The sequence below is a fragment of the Plutella xylostella genome, chromosome Z (genome assembly GCF_932276165.1).
Source record: "Plutella xylostella chromosome Z, ilPluXylo3.1, whole genome shotgun sequence".
Classification (NCBI taxonomy): domain Eukaryota; kingdom Metazoa; phylum Arthropoda; class Insecta; order Lepidoptera; family Plutellidae; genus Plutella; species Plutella xylostella.
The window spans coordinates 13,811,590-13,830,831 of NC_064012.1; the positions used below are offsets into that span (position 1 = coordinate 13,811,590).

A 19,242-nucleotide genomic window follows, 5' to 3' on the forward strand; every position below is an offset into this window, starting at 1 on the left:
AATCGTATTAGATGGCAATGCTGCTCCGTGCTTTTATACGCAAATGTCAAGAGTCTTCAATATAATCTTTATGGATCCGTGGTCATTATAATAAAATTGTCATCATACATACTCAAATCTCTGGAGACGCAAGCTATTGCACCTAACCACTTTACATAAAATATAAAATCAGAACATTTTATACTATTCTATCATTTCCCCGCGACGGAATCGGAAACCTTAGACTTCTAATAACTATAATATGGTAAAAATGGTAAAATTAGTCAAAAACTAATAAACAAGCAAACTTTTTCGGAATTGTTACTCACCGCAATTTTCTCCTATTATTTCAGAGTCGAGTCCGGGAATGCCTCGTCAACCTACTCACGACATGCGGCCAAAGGGTCGGACTGCCAAAGAGCCCATCTGTAAGTGTTATCATCTCCTACGCAACACGACTTGGTACTGATAATACTTGACTATCGAATCTTACAAATATTTGCAAGGATACGTTTGGACGACGACACTAGCCCATCTGTAAATGAAGTCTTATAAATAGGTCGGAAATATTGGACAAAATCACGTAAAATCGCAAAAGTCGCGTTACCATTGTGGAATTAATGACAATATAGGTACCGTCGCGGACACAAGCTATTATGAAATGTGTCCTCTACGCAGGCTGTCTCAAAAACCGTAGTAAACAACGGAGACCCTAAAGATTAAAATCGTGTAACCCGGAAATTTAGGACCCACTGGCCTAGTTTTAAATGTCCTTGTGACCGATGTGGGTATTTAGATCACAAACCTTTTTACTTACGTCGAAACTATCTCTTCGGTTGATCAAATATAGTCCTTATTCCTTGGCTGGCAAAAGTGACTCTACTGCTCGGTTAGTATTGAGGTCGCGATGACGTCTATGGCCTATTTTTCTTGTGTCCTAGTGACCTATGTGTAAGAGGTTACCCCCCTTTAGGGGGACCTCTTTAGGGGGGTTTACCCCCGTTTATATTTAGGTCATCCCTTCGATCAAAATTGATAGGGTATCAAATTAATATAGTTCTTATTCCTTATGTTTTAAATATGAATATCCTCTGCGTAGACTATGTAGGTTGCAATGACGTCAGTGGCCCCTAGCAACGACTAGGTCACCCCCACAAAACCCCCCCTTTGAATTTAGGTCTAGGTAAACGATGACCCTCTAAGAGTTTAAACAGTAATAGTCCTTATTTATTATGTGGTTAATATGAGTATCCTTAGACTTACATGCAAAATGGGACACCCCCTCTAATCCCACCCTTAACATTTAGGTCAAGATTGATGATCTCATTAAATAGATATTTATGGATTTATCTATAATAGTCCTTATACCTTACGTGGAAAAGATGAATATCCTGTATGGTTGCTATTTAGGACACAATGCCGTCAATTCCCTTTTTTTCAAATGACCTAGGTTACCCCCCCTGATACCCCCCTAATTATTTAGGTCAAGATAAATGATGTCCATCGATCAATAGTAGTCCTTATTCCTTACGTGGTAAAAATGAATATCCTCTATGATCATTATTTAGAATGCAATGACGTCATGTCCTATTTTTCATCTGACCTAGGTCACCCCTCACCGCCCCCCTTAACATTTAGGTCAGGATATACTGGACTTTAAACGGGAATAGTCCTTATTCCTTACGTGGTAAAACATAATATCCTCTGTGGTTAGTTTTTAGGTCGCAATGACGTCAATGATGCTAGGTCACACCCCTAAAAACCCCCATAATATTTAGGTTAGGTCAAACGATGTCCTTCGATCAGTACTGCGTTTCAAACTGGAATAGTCTTTATTCCTTACGTGGTAAAAATTTATATCCTCTAGGATTCTAGGTGCTAGGTCATCCCCCTATAACGCCCCGTCATATTTAGGCCAGGTCAAACCATTTCCTACGATCAATAACTAGTTTCGGACAATAATAGTTCTTATTTCGTACATTCTAAATATGAATATCCCTTATGACTAGTTTTTAGGTCTCAATGACGTCAACGCCTAATTTCTGGTGTCCTGGTTGTGACCTATGTTATAGACCACGCCCCTTAACACGCCTTTATTCAAAATGCGGGTAAATTTTGAGTATCTTTCGTTATTGTGGTCAGAATGCAGATTTTGAAATAAAGAAAGAAAGAAATTTGTATCGCTACTTATGGAACTGACTGTACCTCAGGAGTGGGTGATTGAGGGATGATGATAATCATGCATTTACTTCGAATACTTACTAAATTTCAATATGTAAGGTTCGTTTTAGTTGTTTTACCTTTTGTCTCCCAATGCTTGGAAAAAGTATCTCCGTGAATCTTCCTTCCTTAAAATGTTGCTGTTTCCCATAAGCAGTCTTATTCATAGTATTCATAGACAAAAGCAGACCATTGTAATAGCTTAGCAGCTATACTAGCACGGGACGCAAGGCGCGTATTTACGTCATGACGTGACAAAAGATCTCCGTCGACCTCGCACTCGTGACCGGACTTCTGGACAAGGGTGATAAGATTATCCAGTCAGATTAACATCAGTCGCAGGCCGCAGGGCATCATAATCATTTAAAATAATATCCTTACCATAACCAAAACGGATTCAGGACGCTATGACGTCAATAGCTTATGTCCTAGATTCCCTTTCCAGAACAAGTCAACGTTTCCGAAGCGATAGATTCGGTTGATTTCCATACATTGACGCTTAACCATCGAATTACGAGAAGAGTCCAGATTCACGCGCAGAAATGTACTACGCAGTCAGTAACGCTTATGAAATGGGTCAGTTCTGTAATGTAAATGGGTCACAAGTGCATCGTCCGGTAACCGGGCATTTAGGTCGAACCTGCGATCAATACTTACGTAGTTTAGTTCTAATTTCCACCACGCACGGAGCCACCAGCGGTGATGACTTTTCTTTGTTTCAACCATTACATTTCTACGTGTGGAGATTAAGCGAAAAGCCTATAATTACGCTTTATTAATCCATACCTGATAAGCCTGATGAACTGATACTATTGACAATCCTGAAAATCGAAAGCATTGACAATCATTAGAATCGAATGCGTACATTTTTATTGGAAGAATCTATTTTGATCAGCTATACATGCATGAAATTTTCGATCAAGTTACTTTTATCCATAAAAGAGGTACACAGATAGATAAATGGCAAATAGAAGATCAATGCATAGTATTTTTCGTAACATTTACTTCGTAACATAATCCAATGTGTCTCGCAAATTTTTGAAAGTCGAAGAACAAAGTAGTTATAAAAAGGAATTAGGAACTTTCGAGCTGAAAAATGAAAACCTGTAAGCTTTCCGTTTTGCCATTTTGAGATATGGTGACCTTAAATAGTTACCTAAACGTATGGAATCTTTATTTTAAATTATTTTCTGTTTCAGCTAAGCGACGTTTTGATAGTAATATTATGCATATAACAAACGTGAATAAGTACCGCTTGGAAGTCAAAGTCATATTTGTGGTATAAATATTGAATTTTATGGTGAACGTAATTTTGTTATAGATAATATCTTTGCATCCGATCAATACAGCGCCAGCCCCGCCCGTCGTTTGCCCTCTTTCCTGCAGTTCATTTAAGTCGCATTTACGTCAATAGCCTATTTCTCAAAATGACCTGCGTCAATCTGAAAATGACCTTTTTCTCATTGCAACAGGATGCAATTTCCCTTACGTGCGTATTAAGGTCGAAGGCGTGTCAGACGATCAATAAGCTGCGTTTTAGTTAGCTAACCTCCCGCCAGGGGCGCCACTAGTGGCTCAAACTACTGTCTTTGTGTAGAAAATAAATGTAAAACGTCACCACTAAGCAAGATACCTTAATTACTTCTTCTTATTATATCGTGTGACAAACATAAGAGCAAGGCTAGGGTTTTTCGCCGAGCTGCCGTATCACGGGTTCGTTATCGGCGTAGATTAACGTCACTATATCATCGCGATTTGCTATAAATACGGCCCTGTGATGGGTGGAACGCTTATTAAACGCGTTTATTGACGTCGATAACATAACCGTGCCGCTGTTGTAAAGATTGGCTTGTCAGATTATGGTCAGACGCTGACTTTCCACTGTCGCGCCATTCGTAAATAAGGATCAGGTGATACGTCACTCGGAGAGCCTCAACCACCTACCTTTCAAACACCGCTGAAATGAATACAGAATAGTAAAATTATAAATCGGTAGGTACATAGATTGAAATCTACGCAAACAAGCGATCGCTTAGGTCTGAAGTACGTGATATCTTTGTCCGATTTATGTAATACTTTAACAACCCACCACGTTCCCACAATAAAGTGGCCAGTGCGGATTGTTAGACCCCAACATAAGCTTGTATTAGATATGTAGGTAGATAGTGAGAATATTCTTTATTTATACACAAACAGAAAATAAATTACGAAACTTATATACTAACACATATACCGGTACAAAAATGGAATTCTTATCGCTTAAAGCGATTTTTTCAAGACAACCTTTGGGTGGAACGATATTTTATGATTATTACTTAATTAACTTGTATTCAAAATGAATGAATAAAGAACAAGAGCCGACACCGCCTGTCGCTTCTTGCATCGTCTTCTTTACCTAGTTTATCTAGGTCGCATTTACGTCAATAGCGCATTTAGCGGCTAGGTCAGGTCAGATATGCGATAGTCTGAAAATGCCCTTGCTCTCGTTGCAACAGGGTGCATTTTCCTTTAAGCGTGTACAGAGGGCGGATGCATGTCAGTCGATCAATACTGCGTTTTAACTAACCCCCCGCTAGGGGCGCCACTAGTTACTCAAAACTGCTCTTTGTGTAGAAAATAGTAATATGTAAAATGTCACCACTAAGCAAGATAGCTTAGGTAATTACTTCTTGTTATTATGTCGTGTGACAAACACAAGAGCAAGGCTAGGGATGGCCGCCCTGCTGCCGCTTCATGATTTCGTCCGTAGATTAACTAGCTTAGATTAACGTCACTATATCGCGATTCGCTATAAATACCTTGTGATTTTTGCAACTAGGGATGCGCATTTAACGAGTTTATCGATAAAGATTGGCTTGTCAGAATATGTCACCACTAAGTAAGATAGCTTAGGTAATTACTTCTTGTTATTATGTCGAGTGACCTACCTTTCAAACACCGCTGAAATGAATACGGAATAGTAAAATTTTAAATCGGTAGGTACATACATTGGAATCTACGCAAACAAGCGATAATGTTGGAATGCTGTAGCGATCGCTTAGATCTGAAGTACGTAATATCTATGTATTAGGTACTTCATAACAACCCACCATGCACGTCCCCAAAATTAAGGGGTTTATGCGCATTGGTGGACACCTACACAAGCTAGTATTGCTTAAATAACTTGAATTCAAAATGATAAAGAACAAAGAGCTGGCATCGCCTGTCGCTACTTGCTACGTCTTCTGTACCTAGTTTATTTAGGTCGCTTTTACGTCAATGCGCATTTAGCTAGGTCAGGTCAGATATGCGACATTCTGAAAATGCCCTTGCTCTCATTGCAACAGGGTGCAATTTCCCTTACGTGCGTATTAAGGTCGAAGGCGTGTCAGACGATCAATACTGCGTTTTAGTTAGATAACCTCCCGCCACTAGTATCTCAATCTGCTCTTTGTGTAGAAAATGTTAATATGTAAAATGTGACTATTAAGATAGCAAGATAGCTTAGGTAATTACTTCTTGTATGTCGTGTGACAAACACAAGAGCAAGGCTAGGGTTGGTCGCCCTGCTGCCGTTTCATGATTTCTTTCGTAGATTAACTAATTAACGCCACTATATCGCGATTAGCTATAAATACCTTGTGATTGGTGGAACTTGGGAAGCGCATTTAACAAGTTTATCGACGTCGATAACAGACCCGTGCCGGGCCGCTGTTGTAAAGATTGGATTGTCAGATTAGCGTCAGATGCTGACGATGGAAACATTGACTCGCCATTCGCAAATAAGAAACAGGTGATACGTCACTCGGGAAGCCTCAAACCTTACAAGCACCGCTGAAATCTACGCAAAAACGATAATGTTTGAATCACAGACCTGTATTTGAATAGACAACGCTTGTCTCATTCCTTGTATAGAAACCAAGCGTGCTATTATTTTTATACCTACTGTCACGTCAGTCACGTCACTTGAACGATTTAGTTTAGGAACGTCCCTAATGACACTGCGCTAAAGGAAGATAATTTCACTCCCTTTTTACACGCGAAGTACATGCACTTGCGTTGTCTACTCAAATACAGGTCTGTGGTTTGAATACTGTAGCGATCGCTTACGTCTGCATGAAGTAAACACGTGATATCTTTGTCCGATTTAGCTATTAGGTAGGTACTTCATAACAACCCACCATGCACGTCCCCAAAATTACGGGGTTTATGCGCATTGGTGGACCCCCACACAAGCTAGTATTGCTCAAATAACTTGAATTCAAAATGATAAAGAACAAAGAGCTGGCATCGCCTGTCGCTACTTGCTACGTCTTCTGTACCTAGTTTATCTAGGTCGCTTTTACGTCAATAGCGCATTTAGTTAGGCTAGGTCAGGTCATCTGACCTGCGTCATCACATCATATCTATGCTTCAGTCTGAAAATGCCCTTGTTCTCATTGCAGCAGGGTGCAATTTCCTTAAACCGCGTAAAGAGGGCGGATGCATGGCATTTGATCAATACGGTGCTTTTTAGTTAACATATGTCCCGCCAGGGGAGCCACTAGCGGTTCGAGTTGTTCTTTGTTATGAAAATCAATACAAAATGTAAATCCTTACCACTAAACGGTACAGGATACGTCTTTTAAAGATTTGAAGTAAGCTATAAGTATTAAAATAAAATAAGTATACTAATAAAGTATGAAGTAAAGAAGAGAGAAGGTTGTCTTGCTTATCTTTATCTGCTTAGATTTAATGCACATCCGCAATAAAGGGAACATAAATCGCAATAAAGTGACATTTTAAATACGTACCGTGCAGCAAAAAACAGCCGCTTAAAATCTACAAAAAATGCATCTGTAAAACCAAGTATTTCACGTCGCTGCATTGCTAAATGTTCTGTGTCATCGAAAATCATATTCCAATAACAGCGTAGTTTTGCGGATATAACTAACTTACATGCAATTTTTATATGTAAAAATCAGATTAGCGAAAAGCATTTTGCAGTAACAGGGACGTTTTGCGGATATTTCAAGGTTACATACCTACTAACATACAATCTTTGCTTCAGATTTATTTATTACGTAAAATACATAATATTATTCCTCAGATGAATACAGAGCCGGCATGGCCTGTCGCTGCGGCCGCCCACATCTCTATCTAGGTCGTAACCTACGTCAATACATCCACCAGTATACTGAGCGATGTTGAACTCTGGTCGGAACTGCGCCAATCTGAAATTATCCTTCTATCCTGTGTAACAGGATGCAATATTCCTTACATACGCTGTTAGGTCGAGCTTAGGTCATGAGATCAATAACTAGTACGTTTTAGTTAACTTACCCTCCGCCAGAGGCGCTGCTAGCGCTCTTTGTTATGAAATTCAAAATGAGAAAATTATCCGAGATAGCTTATTTTTTACACACATACTACACATATTGTTTAACACAGAAAATCAAATAATATAATAGATCGGTAATGATATACAATAATATCAGAAATGATAATGATCATTAAAATATATTTAGCCCTTTCGAAAGAGACGAATCTTTGGTTTACGTCGTTCGTTAGTTTTAATGATTTCAGCTTTAAATTCTATCGATAAAACACGTTATTTCCAGGTCACTCGCTGATCTTTCGGGTACCATGTCCTGACCTGTGTTGTAACGACTTACCAAGTTCGCACACAATCGCCACACGTTAAATTTTATTGTACAAACACAAGAAATCCTTCTAAAACAATATGATTTCTTCGATTCATGATAGGGATCGGACAGGAGTACGATCGATATTTGTGAAATTTTTCGATCGAGACCACAAAAATTCAAGTTCTATTTTTCAGTCAATTAATGCCAAAGACAGACGAACCGATTCCATATCATTATTATGCACGTTAATCGCAAACAACGATATTATATTAAAGCTGGAAAAACAAAATATATTAAAGATTCTGTATTGAGGCCATCATGAGGTCATTGCATCGATCAATGCAGCAACGGGGACACACGCATGCGCGGCGCTCGCGGCTGTGGCGTGCCTGTCGCTGCCTCTTCCGTGTATTCCTTTGTTCTCAACGTAATATATACTTATATTAATATATTTATTTAAATACTTACACAAGTTTGCTGCAAATTTCCGCTGCTGAAAGAGCTGGAGTGAAAAATGCAATAGAATATGTCTTTACTGTTCGTCGAAACATACTTATACCTACTAGGAACAATGAAAGATAGACAGACTTATCGCTCTTAAAGTTTACATATTCATTCCGATCTTGGACCTAAAACCTGAAAGAAAAGTACATGAAAAGGAAAGGAACTGGAAAAGGATTTTCAAATTGGTTAACTTTTATGTAGGTTGTTGAGAATCGAAGCAGATCTCTATTTTATTGTTGACTGATCTTCGATGTCCGATGAGGGAAGGACCTGAAAAAATTACAAACCATCTTAATTTCTAAGAATTATTGTAGCTGTGAATTGAAGTCTAGTCAATTTTCCTTCCTTGCTTATAATGTAATTGATTTGAATTTTCATTCGCCATTGCTGCCCTGCGTTAGACACAAAGAAAAACGTTTTACAAAATGTTTCATCCTGAAGTCAAAGTATTTTCTATGTACCCCGCCTTATTTACATTACATTACACAAAGTTATGGCTTCTATTTATATATTGGTATTGATGCAGTATGCAAAAACTATTATTCACTGGGTTGTCCGCAAACTCGGAACAAAGGAAGCGGCGACAGGCACGCCTCATCTAAGCTAAATTACGAACGTTTTAAAAATAATTTAGATGTCACCATATCCTTTTCGACTAAAAATATAATGTTCTCAACATGCTATATAAAAACGATAAACTTCTAAAGACAAACACTTTTTTTAAATTGATAACATTTACAAAGGTTGTTGAGAATCGAAGTCGTGAGCTATTTTATTATTGACTGATATTCGATGTACAATAAGGGAGGGACCTGAAAAAACTAAACGAAATCTTAATTTAATCCAGTATTTTTTTAAGTAGTAGCTTCCTTGCTCTGCTGCTACGTAGAATAAACGGTTTTAAAACATCTTCAAACCAGAAGTCAAAGTATATTCCTTATATCCCGCCTTATTATTATTACAATGTATTGATACAATATGTAAAAACTATAATTCACAGAGTTATCCGCAAACTGGGAACAAAGGAAGCGGCGCCAGGCACGCCTCATCCCAGCTAAATTACGAACGTTTTAAAAATAATTACCTTGGAATTAGAGTCATGTTTTAGTCTAATCTTGTTACCATTTGATGGTGATTTTTAACACTCTTTGTGTGTTTCAGTTAATACCCAATCGGTACAAGGCGTTGCAAAAGTCGTATTAAAAGGCAGCGACTTGGTGGCTATTTTCAACAACTTCTGTTATCTACGACTTTTGAAGTCACCATAATTATCCTTATCCGTCTTAAAATATCATTTTCCCAACACGCTGTATAATAACGATCGATAATAAAGCGAAATGGTATTCTTCAGGTAGTTACAACGTACGATCCTTTGTGTTCAGTTGATGGACACACCTTTTTCCTTTGTGCTCTCTCGAATTCAGGTTACCATGTCGAGCGATCAATACGCAGCCTCGGTTACGCTGGTGGTGCAATGTGCAATATAATATATTTTTTCGTGTTACATAAAACATGGTTGATATGATTTTTCTCGCATGAAACCTTACTTATTAGTATCTCAAAGCGTTTATTACGTTAATATTACGATAGCTTTCCCGAATCGACCCTCGGATATCGACAATTTACCTACCGGTTGATCGTGTGGTAAATTTTTCGACGTTTACGATTACAAACCACTTATAAGCAAACGACATTCTCAAATCATTTGACTGATGGAGGGCAACTATGGTACATATCTTATTACGACTCTAAACTAGCGATGGTATAATTACGTAGTATTATTGATAGCTTTCCCGAATCGACACTCGGATATCGACAATTTACCTACCAGTTGATCGTGTGGTAAATTTTTCGACTTTTACGCCTACCTACACTTATAAGCAAACGACATTCCCCAGTTATTTTACTGATGGAGGTATATCGTGGTATCTTATCAAGACTCTAAACAAGCTAGATAGGTAGTACAGTGCTACAACGCTAGGACAAAGAAGTAATATCGGGGTCACCAAAGCTCAGGTCACTCGATCAATACACACTTTTAGTTCCAATTTGTGCCGCTAGGGGATAAGGAGGATTTTTTTTAAAGTAAATAATTCGTAACCGTATTTACCAATATCCTTATTGTCTTAAAATATTATTTTCCCGACATGCTGTATTAAAACTATAGATAATAAACAGAAATGGTATTACAAATTATCATCATCATGTAGTTATAATGTAGGATTTTTTGTGTCGTTGGACACACCTTTTTCCTTTGTGCTACGTCGTACTCTAGCCGCTCTCTCGAATTCAGGTTACAATGTCGAGCGATCAATACGCAGCCTGGATGATTCTAGTGGTGCAATTTAATATATATTTCTTGGTTTCAAAAAACCTGATTGATATGATTTCTGTCGCATGAAACCTTACTTATTCGTTTCTTAAAGCGGTTTACCTAAAATTACGATAGTTTTCCCGAATCGAACCTCGGATATCGAAAATTTACCTACCAGTAGATCGTGTGGTAAATTTTTCGACGTTTACGCTACAAACCACTTATAAGCAAACGACATTCTCAATTCAATTGACTGATGGAGTGCTACCATTTTTTTCACGACTATAATCTAGCTAGATGGTAGTACAGGGCCTCGTCGTTAGGACAAAGAAGCCATATCGGGGTCACCAAAGCTCAGGTCACTCGATCAATACAAACTTTTAGTTCCAATTTGTGCCGCTAGGGGATACGAAGGATCTTTTGTCTCACATGCATACGATTTATAATATTAGTATTTAGAGTAAATAAATCATAATGCGTTCGTATTTACCCGCAAAAAATAACCCTCCCAAGAAATTTACCCGCAAGACCTACTGATCATACTGAACAACTTTTCAAAGAAATAACCTCGTTTTTTTTCGAGCGATAAAAAGAAAAAAAAACCGAGCATATGTTTCTAGAAAAATAGTTCATGTGTGCGTTGTCTTTGATCCATTTATCGGGTGGATTTTTTTTCGGGCGGGGTTATGTATTGTATGTTTAAGACCCCTTTAATTACTCAAATTAGAGTCCATAATTATGTATAATTAGTTACCTTGAAGCGGTAACGAAGTTTGTTAAGTATAAAAGAAAATATCCAGGAAATGTCTCGGGGAAAATCGATACAAAAAAGATACAAACTACTCATAACATATAAATTGATGTCGGTTGACCCATTTTAGGTAAACTATGTCAGTCGATCAATACTCCGTTTGAGATTAAACTAACAGCGGCAGCGGTAGTAGAGCCAAAAAACATGTGAAAATTTTATGTCGTTCATCGTTACATTTATGTACCTACCTACATGTTGATGCCTTCGAATATTTATATAGGGATTATAATTATAACTGAATATGTTCTTGGAAACATTTTAGACTTCAAATACCTACATACAGATGGGCTAGTAGATCTCTGAAATAGACAATTTACCAGCGGTTTAATCATGTGTTTTTATTTCTTTTAGGTTTTAGGAAAGTATAGTTTATTTGTTTGTTCATTATTTTTGTCATAGCTTTCGTTATATTTAGGATTTGGTACCTTCTAACTACTTTAATTATTATAATTTACTTAATATCTTTTGTTCGTAAGTAACCTCCAAATTTCTACCCATCGCTGCATATAGGATGACTTAATAACCACTTTATGTTCAAAGGTAAAAAAAAACTACAATTGTATATGTTGCAGCTTCTCGCACACTACACACAAGCTATAGAGGGTGAAGATAAACCGATTTTGGAACACCATAAATTTATTGTTCTTATATTTCTACACTTGTCACATCACTGTCACCAGAAACGACTGCTTTAGCTTTCATCGTGTTTACATTTTGCGCTAAATTATTATTATCATTAATCATTTTTAAATCGACACTATACCTTTACTATTAGGTAAATACTTCATTTGATCACTTTTCTTAGGCAAGTTGATTTTTGTATCCATACCATTGCTTTTTATATCAATACGCTGAGAGAAGTATGTTACTTACGCGCCTGTGTGTTTACAACATTTTTTTAATAAGTACCACACTCACGAGTTGATCTAGAATTAGGTAGATCTGAAGGCTAAATAGAAAAAGGTCGTTCTGATCTATGCACAATTGCACATATCACATATTTATGCAAAAATAAATCATGTGCTCAAAAAATATTATTTTGTAGCTAATGGACAACATTTCATTTTCTTTACCCTATATTTTTATTAGCTATTCGGAAAGTTTATAGAAAATTACTGGACCCGTATTTTTTTATTTTGTATATACATTAATTTTTGCATGTTATTTTTAACTTTAAAGTTAATTATTTTAAAACCGGAAGTGACTTTACATATTAGGCTCAATTTTTATTTTTGTCTATTGCCTGAGTCTCGAAAAAAACATAAATGACACTGACAAGTGACATTTAAACTTTGTTTACATGCCAACCAACAAATGGGTCATTTTCAAGTGACATTGATATTTCTGATGATGGAAAGTAGGTACTTATCATGTAAAAAAATAAGCAGAAGCATTTTTTCAACTGTGTAGGCGGTGGCATGCTCTGGGACATATTATATAGAGGTCATCTCTTAATAATAAATAAAAAAAAATAGTCAGAAAGTGTCAGAACAGAATTAATGAAAATGACCCAAATAAACAACAACGTCACGATAAAACGTCAACGTCAATCAAAAATGAAAGTGACAGTTACTTTGTTTTTAAATCTATGGGCTTTGATCATCAAAATGCATCGCACCTGATGCATGACGTCATCAGCACTTTTTTACTATTTTATGATTTTCTCGAAAATGATACATCCAAAAAATACAAAAACATTTTTTTTGTGCCCTTTAGAGCTAAATCTCGAAATGGTTTTCGATTTATAGCAGCTTTAGTTTTTTGAAATGTTGTCCATTACAGTCTCATGTATACAAATAAATTATTTCACAAGTAGGTACGAACTCAGTAAAGCCATCGTGGTGTGCTGATTACGATAAATCACTGTAAATATTTTTATATTTGTATAATTATTTTAAACATAGAGTCATCAGAATATATCTAAAATACCTACAGTAAAATCTAATTATCATTACACATTCACCAATTCACAAAAAGAACCAACGTAATCATCATTTCACAAAAAGGAACCAACGCAATGTAATCACGTGTCGCATCAACGTACTCATATATGGGCTATTTTTGTCTATAACCTGCCTATGTTTAACCAACAATCGCAACCAACTTTTCTAACCCTGCCGTTTGTTCCTCAGGTGATATTTAGCCAGAGTTCCGAGCTGCTAGAACGGGAGTCGTCTATGGCTTCATCTTTAGAAGAAGTCTCGGGGACAGCGGGCAATGAGCCGTCAGGGGGTGCCCCGCCGACTGACCACTTCGGGGTCTTTAAGGACTTTGACTTCTTGGAGTATGAGAGCGAGAGTATTGAGGTGAGTTTTTATAGGGATTTTGGATTATACTGATATTGGATTAGATACGTATTTGTGTTTGAATACAGTAATGGCTTTTACAATTAGTTAAAAATACCGGCATAATAACAATCTATAAGAAATCGGTTAGTCTAGCATGGCTTGTAATAGTTAGCATAAATGGATTTTTAAATGTAACGTCTACTCGCATACAACGTGGCGCCTCTAGCGGTAGCTGTCATGTAACTTTTGACAGATGCAAGCTGATGACAGAATTTCGTGTACCTACACCTCAAAATAATGGATCATTATTGAAAATATACGACCTGCATTGATCTGTCTGTGATTAACCACTGAGTTCCCTATGGAGTAACTGGGTATTTCCCCAATTTTAACTATTTCATATATCTTTTTCCAGGGCGAGTCATCAGACAACTTCAACTGGGGCGTCCGCAGACGGCTGTTGTCTGAGGAGCGCGACGAGTGGAGAGGAGTGCGGGGGTTGGAGCGGAGTCCCCCGCCCCCGCCGCACACCCGCCCCGCGCCGCCCTCCAAACCGGTGAGTACACTTGTACTCATATTGTACTCGGTAGGGATTTGGGGCAGGTTGTACTCGCGAGAGGTTGCGCTTTGCACGAGTAAAGATTACGCCGCATAAGTATGTTTTGGATATAAATATGCAAGAGACAAAACTGAAGCCAACTTTAATATTATTAAGTTTCAGGTTATGGTTAATTTTGACAATTCCTACCACAACATTTGCTAAACTGCCGATACTTATCAGTCACGTGAGCAACAAAGTTAGATAGAGAGTACGGTAAATGTTATTGAGAAGCACTAGTTGACCAGAGGCTTACCATGCCAATTTTGAAACAATCTGTATACTAACTCTTAATGAACCCTCGATAGAATAATAATGAAGTTAAAAAAAGTACTTTATTCAGTTAATTCTTAATGTTAACTTCATAATAAATAAGATTAATAAGGCATAAAATATAAGAATCGGGAAACAAAAACAACATTTCAAGCTAATGGATAGTTATATTTAATTATATCTAGTATATTTTAAAATTTGACTAGTATATTGAGTTACATAAGTAAATAATAATACATATCATAGTTTCTGATACATAGGAACATAATATATTTAAATAAATATTGAGTGATTTACATAAAAGTAATAACTTCGTATATTTTTAGATATGATCGTCCTAAAACCCTTTATTATTAAATTCGTAGATTGCCAATATAAATTTTACTAAAATCCGTGTAAGATCTAAAAATTTCACAAATCAACATGTTGATCCAGATTAAATCTTATTTTTATTAATTATTATATTTAAATGCCAATTGGTTAAAATGCTTATACCTAAGTGCAATATATTAAGATATAATGTTATATTAATAAAATACCTACTTTTGAACAAATTGATATATTACTGTTTGATGATTACTGTAATTATTACTGTAAGTCTAATGAGTAATTATTCTAAACAACCAGATTGACTGAACATTAGAGAATATATTTTTTAATACTACCCTCATCTAGCTCGTGCCCTCAGCCACACTAACCTTTATTCCTGCGTTTTTATCACATCCCTTATTACGTTAAACTGGAATATAACCGTCTAATAAATAACTACTATCCTACCCAGAAACAAGACCTAACTATTAGCGAAACTATTACATCGTCTGTATACCTCGAAAATTCTATGACAATAAGCAGATACCTAATACATATTTTTATTAATATTATTATATCTATCAATATGTATCTATATGTATCTAAAGTAATTTGATGGAAATACATATCATGTTTTAATAAATAAAATTAAAAATCAATGTACTCTGTAAGAAAATAATTTAAGCCACTTAATAAATTTAAATAGAATAAAATAGAATTGTGGTTTTGCAAAAAATGTTTCAGTATTGAAATGAATAAAGTTTTTACTACTTTTAAAAATCTTAAACGGAAATAAGATAGGCAAACGTTGCCATCAATCTGACATAAAGCAAAACTGGTATACATCGTTATACGTAACATTGTTTTTCTTTTAAATTATAGGTAGGTACGTTTGTAGCACTTCAGCAAAAAATACAGATAATAAGATGTATAAAAAAATATTTAAAGTATTTTTACATAAATCACAACAAGAATTGTGTAGGTAGAGCACCAAGTCGAATAGGTATACACTTACAGGAGTTTGAAATTTGTATATAAATTAATATTTAAGTAATATCATTCAATATATCGAAAGTCCGGTAGGAAAAAACCAATTCTTACAAATTGTAAATACGGGCAGGTATAAAACGTACAGTCATTTCAAAATCCTTCAAAACGCAAAGGTTAACTTTAAAATCGTAAATTTTACCTAAAAATATATGAAATGCAGTTCAGTACAGGTTTGATGCAGGATGTAGTATGATGAAATCAAGCGGGACACAAATAAAGGACGGCGGATGGATCCGTCGGTGTTGTAGATGAGGCCGTGTTGCAGAAGAAAAAATTGACAGGCGTGATGTCGTTCTATCCGTAGTCCATGGTGGTGGTGGACTGTCAGCATCTTACAGCTTACGCGATTTCGCACCTCTTACAGCCGCATGAGGTGCTCGACATCTGCAAAAAAATAAAATTATTAAAAAAAGAAAGATGTTTTGCCTCAATCGAGGTGTATGAGTCAGGCAGAAAAATTGGTTAATATTTTATTATCAATTGAAGAAGATCCGGCAGATATGTCTTCCTGTGTTAATTATTAATTTTATCGCTTATTATTGTTATATATAAAAAGTTTAAAATCCTGTTTGTTTTTTTTGGTAAAAAAAAATATTATTTTGTAATTTTTGAAACAGTCAATTATAATGATCCCATTACTTTATAATTCCGGATTCAATCAGCAACAACAAGACTACATCATTAATTAAAATACCGGATCTTCTTTAAAAATAACTGGCCTTCAAAAATAAGTATTCTACTTTTAAATCCCCCATTGTCCTAAAATAAGTTGTTTGTTGCAAAAATACATATTAATTTAAGGAAAGGGGTGATTCAGCTTGCGATTTTAAACAACTTGTGAGCTATGAAACCTCAACTTCGTGAGAAAAAAATCTAATCTTATCTTCCATAATTAAAAAAAAAACTTTTTTTTAAATGTTGCTTTCTCATGTACCTATTCCCTTTTAGTTTACTACCTTTTTTGTGCAACAAACATAGAAACTTTGTTAACAAATTCTTTAAAAATATTACCAGTTTTTTGAGACTTTTTAATGTCTATATTAGGTATATGTTATGAAATAAAGTTATCGAGTTATAAGTATGTATCGAGTTATATTTACTTATTTTTGTAGCCCAGTTTTTTTATGGTACTACACTACTGGTTGTTATAAGATTTGTAGAATCAGTATAATATTTTACCGGTTCCGAAAGAAGTGAAGGGTCCTTAACTGATGATGGTGATGGTGGTGAAGATGATGGATGAAGGATGTCCAAAATGTCACGATTTTTCACCGATGAGCGATGATAGTGATGGAATGAAAATTAAATAAACATTAAGAAACCTGTTTTTTTTGTCATTAAATTAGCCTGTTTTTTCCGCTACGCTTATAGAATAGAATAGAAGTACCAGCGCAGACAAAGCCTTTCACATAAAAAAAAGTTTGAACCCTAACATTATGTACCTACAAAGTTGATATTTCATTGTTTTGACTAGTAGTTAGCTAAATATTTTCCTTTCAGTAGTAATACTAGTAATATAGTAATCTGTACCTTTCATATATCTTTAAGATTTTTGGCTACGTAAACTACTGAAACGATTTTGATGGAATTGAATGTTTTTACGGCAAAACAGAGACAGCCACATAAACGTTTCTTAGGTAGCCATACCTCGCTGTCTTCCCGAGATCAGCAACACTCGTTATGTGGGCCCAAATAAAACACGAATTTCGTTTCACCGCAGCAATTGCATATCAGGCTGCCGTCCGGCAAGCCCCACACTTGGCGGTAGTCCCTCTCCACTTCCAGATACGTCCTATGCGGGTCCACCCTGCGGATGAAGTATTCCTCGCACAGAAAGCGTTCCTCTTCGCGGTGTAGGTTGAACGCGGCCCGGAGAAGGCTGGCCCGCATGCTGATCGGCATGATTTCTTTGATCATCTTGGCGCTGAGGGTGAGGTTCCGGGCAGTGCACGTGGTACGGCTCTGGTTGGCCGCGGCCGCCAGCACCGCCCTGGCTGCCGCCCGCTCCGCCAGCCACTTCAAAGACGGCACCTGACGGGGCGCGCGCGAGCGACGACGACGACTCATGACTAACAAGATTCTTTTCAACACTGATACGGCGGAACTGTTTGAGTTACACTGGGCAAGGAACACTAGAGCCGTACTGGACTGATGTACTTCGAATTACTGCTACTGCGTTCTCTTAAAATATTTTAATAAAATAAGAGATAAGTGTCAACTTTTTCATTAAATTTGAAGTTGACACGAATCACTAGATTCGTTCGGTCATCGAGTCTTGAGGAGAGAATTAGTTACAAAAGCGCCAATTGAACAGTACAAAATTTGGAAAAAGAGTACTAAAATTTTAAGTGGGCATGCCCAATTGCCTATGTAGTTATCCCATAAACCTTTAGAGTTTTTTCTTCATAATTGCATAAACTCCAGATTCTAAGTTACATTCAGCAGATATATGATTGCTATTAAAACCACACTAGGAAAACCACGACATAGTTCAACACATCATCTCACTTAACTTGAAAACTTTGCACTTAATTTGTTTTATCCAACAGAATCTAGACTGCACTCCAAGATAAACAAAACAGATGACCGAACGAATGTTATGACAGCAATGCAATGCCGCGATACATGTATAGCCACAGAGTGACACAAGGCGGACCAATGGCGTTGCGCGGTTTGACGTAATCTGCCCGCCCCTTACCCCGCACTGGCTAAGGGACCTGAAATTTGCTTTTCTGCGCATTTGTGCGTGCGCAGAGGTCTTAACCTTCACGACGCTTGGTGTTGCCAGTTGCAAGCTTGGCTTTAAAATCCATATCTGCAGATGAAGAGGACAATGGCCATATGGTTCCTAACCCTAGAACGGCCATAGAAGCCATAGAGGCACCTTAATGTTTTAGAGTATAACTGCAATAATATCCATGTATTGTGTTCGATAATCAGATCGTGATGGAAGTAGGTCAGGATAGTAGTGATAATTTTATGATGTGGAGGTGGATTTGACCTAGTTAGTTGTGAGTACTTTAGGTACTAGAACTAGAACTGCTTTTATACAAATGTTTTTATATATTGCATATATTATGGTAACCAGAAGGTTTATTTAATGTTTATATTTAAGAGTTTTTTTTACAAAGTTGTAAAATTTAAGTTTAGAATATGCACCTCCAGAAATAATCGTTAATTTTAATGAAATTCGATAAGGCTTAGTTGCTTTTCAGCATCCAGTACCTTTCCTGATACAGCAAAATGTGTCAAAAGTAAAGAATCACTTTTTCTGCTTAAACTATTGAACT

At 36.6% G+C, this 19,242-nt stretch overlaps 1 protein-coding gene across 1 annotated transcript in view; it reads left to right on the forward strand.

Moving 5' to 3' along the window:
- LOC105388276 (protein furry) overlaps positions 1–19,242 on the forward strand; it is a 199,555-nt gene that overhangs the window by 153,635 nt on the left and 26,678 nt on the right. The window contains exons 50-52 of the mRNA XM_048632507.1: positions 333–407; positions 13,567–13,740; positions 14,138–14,278. Coding sequence (XP_048488464.1) covers positions 333–407; positions 13,567–13,740; positions 14,138–14,278 — 390 coding nt within the window. The remainder of the gene's footprint in view (positions 1–332; positions 408–13,566; positions 13,741–14,137; positions 14,279–19,242) is intronic.